Source organism: Lipotes vexillifer, unplaced genomic scaffold (assembly GCF_000442215.2).
Source record: "Lipotes vexillifer unplaced genomic scaffold, Lipotes_vexillifer_v1.1 scaffold443, whole genome shotgun sequence".
Lineage (NCBI taxonomy): Eukaryota > Metazoa > Chordata > Mammalia > Artiodactyla > Lipotidae > Lipotes > Lipotes vexillifer.
Window position 1 is genome coordinate 543465 of NW_006779163.1, and position 3169 is coordinate 546633.

The 3169-nt window shown below is 56.0% G+C and overlaps 1 protein-coding gene across 1 annotated transcript in view; it reads left to right on the plus strand.

The window, feature by feature from the left end:
* The window catches only part of SLC38A8 (solute carrier family 38 member 8), a 29687-nt gene extending 27367 nt beyond the window's left edge, over positions 1–2320 (plus strand). Inside the window, exon 10 of the mRNA XM_007452524.1 lies at positions 2227–2320. Coding sequence (XP_007452586.1) covers positions 2227–2320 — 94 coding nt within the window. The remainder of the gene's footprint in view (positions 1–2226) is intronic.
* The last annotated feature ends 849 nt before the right edge of the window (positions 2321–3169 follow it).

Here is a 3169-nt window from a genome sequence, read left to right on the forward strand (position 1 = left end):
GGGGGGGGGGGGGCGCGGCTGAGCCGGGGCTCTATCCCAGGCCAGCACACCGCGCCCTGTTCAGTCCATGTGCGGCCGCCCTTGCAGGCCGAGCGCTGTGATCTCTGCTTGGAGCTTTATGCGGATTTGGGGTCTTTCCGGCGTCTGGAGGCCCAAGTCGTGGGAGCTTCCCCATCCTGCACTCAGACCCCCGGCAGGGTGGGTACAGGCTGGTCCTGTTGCCCCACAGATCCCTGAGTTCCGGAGGCCGTGAGCTCCCCCACGTAACAGGTGTAACAGGTTCTGTTAACAGGACAGCAGGTCCCGGTTGGATGATACCTCAGTGCTGGGCCCCACGCTCAGCCCCTTTACCCCTTCCTCTCCCTGCGATGCTGGGATATTTCCATCCCAAAGACGAGGAGGCAGAAACCAACCCACAGGCAGGTGGCGAGTAGGGCAGAGCTGGGGCTCAACTCTGGCCAACTGGCTGCGGGGCCCCTGCTTACCCCCTCCCTGCTCCATGGTGCTGGTTAAACAAGACAGTTTGGACCGTCCCTTTTTTGAGCAGAGTACTCTCCGCTGGGTCGGCCTGTGGTGTGACTTGGACCATGTACTCTGCCACCAAGGGGCCCAGTTGGACCCCACTGAGAAAGAGAGTGTGTGCACGGGTGATGGGCCAGAGCTCAGCGGGTGCCAGGGACCCGGGAGTCTGTGCAGATCTTGGTCCCATTTCACAGATGTGAAAACTGAGGCCAAGACGGCTAGAGAGGACAGTGTAGTAGTTTTCTAGGGCTGCTTGTGGCTTAAATCAACAGAAATGTATTTTCTCCCAGTTCTGGAGGCCAGAAGTCCAAAATCATGGTGTCAGCAGGGCCACATTCCCTCTGCAAGCTCTTGGGGGGATTCCATTCTGTGCTATTTCCTGCTTCTGGCAGCTCCAGGTGGTCCTTGGCTTGTGGCCGCATCACTCCCATCCCTGCCTCTGTCCTCACACAGCCTCTCCCTTGTGTCTGTGTCTCAAGTCTCCCTCTGCTTCTCTCCTATGAGGACACCTGTCATTGAGCTTAGGGCCCACCCCCAGTCCATGGTGATCTCATCTCCAGATCATTAACTTCATCACATCCACAAAGACCCTATTTCCAAATGAGGTCGTATTCACAGGTTCCAGGTGGATGTGAATTTGGGGGACCACCATTCAGCCCAGGACAGATTCTCTTATGTCACAGCAGCCGTGAACTTGGGGCCCACTTGCAGCCTCTCTTTCCCCTTCGTCCAGCCACATGGAGCCCAAGATTGGTCTTCCCGCAGCGGCAGGCCTGGCTGGGCTCCCTTCTGGGTTGAGAAGCATTTTTCTGGGCATCTCTAAAGCTGACTTGGGCTTAGCACCAGCCCCGGTTGCCTGGGGGCCTCCTACCTGGTTCTTTCCCTGTAGCCGCCCTTTCAAGTCTTGCTGCTTCTGTGTGGTGCCTCAGTCCAAGTTCACAGCAGCTGTTACTGATGGGCTTTAAAGATATTTTTAATCCTAGTGCTGCTTTAGGGCTTTCTGATCCATCAAAGCTGCCCCGAGGAGCCAGCAGCTCCGTCACGTTCACCTCTCTCCCCGCTTTCAGGCAGGCGGGTGTTTACGGCACCGAGCTGCTGCTCTGCCATGCTGTGTAACTGGAGATGGTCTTTCCATGACAACGGATCCTTGTGGCCTTTGTTAAGGGGCCAGAAATATCCCTGTCATTTCGTGGGAATCTTATTATCGTGGCTCTTGCCTCACTGTCTGCACCGTCTCTCTTGGTTACGTTATGAAGCCTGTGGATGTGGTCTCGTGGCCACCAGTTCCAGCCACCTTTGTCCCCTCCTCCGTGGCCCCCCAGCCGCTGTTCCCATCTGTGTGACCTAGGGCTTTCTTCTCCTTCCTCACTTTTGGGGGGTCAACCCCCTAAAGGAAAGAAAAGGAAGAGAAGGGAGTTTGAAACTAGTGTCTCCCTCCCCCTATTTCTTTGTCTTTGATAAAATATTGGGAAGGAACGAGGTTATGAAACAACAGATTGGGTGAGAGTTGTTTTTTTTTTGCATGGGTACTTTATTTCCTGTTGTCTCAGAAACCCATCCCTACAGGTAAAGGAGGGTAACCTGAATTTTTTTCAAATTGGTGACTCTACCAGGCTTCACATCATAAGTTTTCTACATGCGTTTGGCTCATCTGTGCAAATCTCCGGAGGAGCGCGTGTTGACGTGAGTTTGTTGACTTGGCAGGTGCTTCCTGGAGGCCTGGGGGGTGGTCTCCGTGCTCGTCGGCACGTTCGTCTTCGGGCAGAGCACGGTGGCGGCTGTCATGGAGCTGCTCTGAGGGGCGGCCCGCGCCCGAGCAGGATGGGGTCTCCACGGCTGCCCTGGTCCGGCTGCCTGCATCCAGCCGTGAGACCGATGTTATTTCATCATAAAGATGCTGGAGAAAGTGATACGTTCTGCCTTCCCAGGCTGCTCATTTGGGCTTCTGCTGGTTCCCAGGGTTTCTGGTGCAGTGGTGAGGAGTTCCTTAGGGTCCTGGGCCTGCCCTGCAAATGACCACAGACTGGGGGCTTCTGGCAACAGCAGTGCATTCTCTCACAGTCTGGAGGCTAGAAGTCTGAGATCAAGGTGTGGGCGGGGCTGGCACCCTCCCTCTGCAGGCTCGAGGGGGAGGGGGAGGGTCCCTCCTGCCTCTTGCAGCTTCTGCTGGTTGCTGGCCATCCTTGGTTCTCCTTGGCTTGTGGCTGCGTGCGTCCAATTTCTGCCGCCTCCCTCACGTGGCCGTCTTCCCTATGTATCTGTCTCAATTTCCCTCTTATAGGGCTCACCCTAATTCAGTATTTCATCTTAATTACTTAATTGGGATCTGCAAATATCCTATTTCCAAATAAGGTCACATTCACAGTTTCCAGAGGTTAGGGCTTAAACTGTGTCCCCCAGAAAAATAAGTTAAACCCGTAACTGGGAGGCAGGTGCTGAGGCCCAGAGAGCCCTACTTTGGGGTGTTGGGATCAAAGACACGAGGCAAGGGCATTGCTCGGTGGGTGAGAGCCCAGAGGGCATTTGGGGCGGCATCCGTTGGGGATGGCAGTGCCATGGCACGGGGGAATGTCCAAGGAGATGCGTGCCCAGAGCTGACCACACAGCCTGTGCTTGGCCTCGCTCCAGCTGGGGGGGGGGGGGGGGG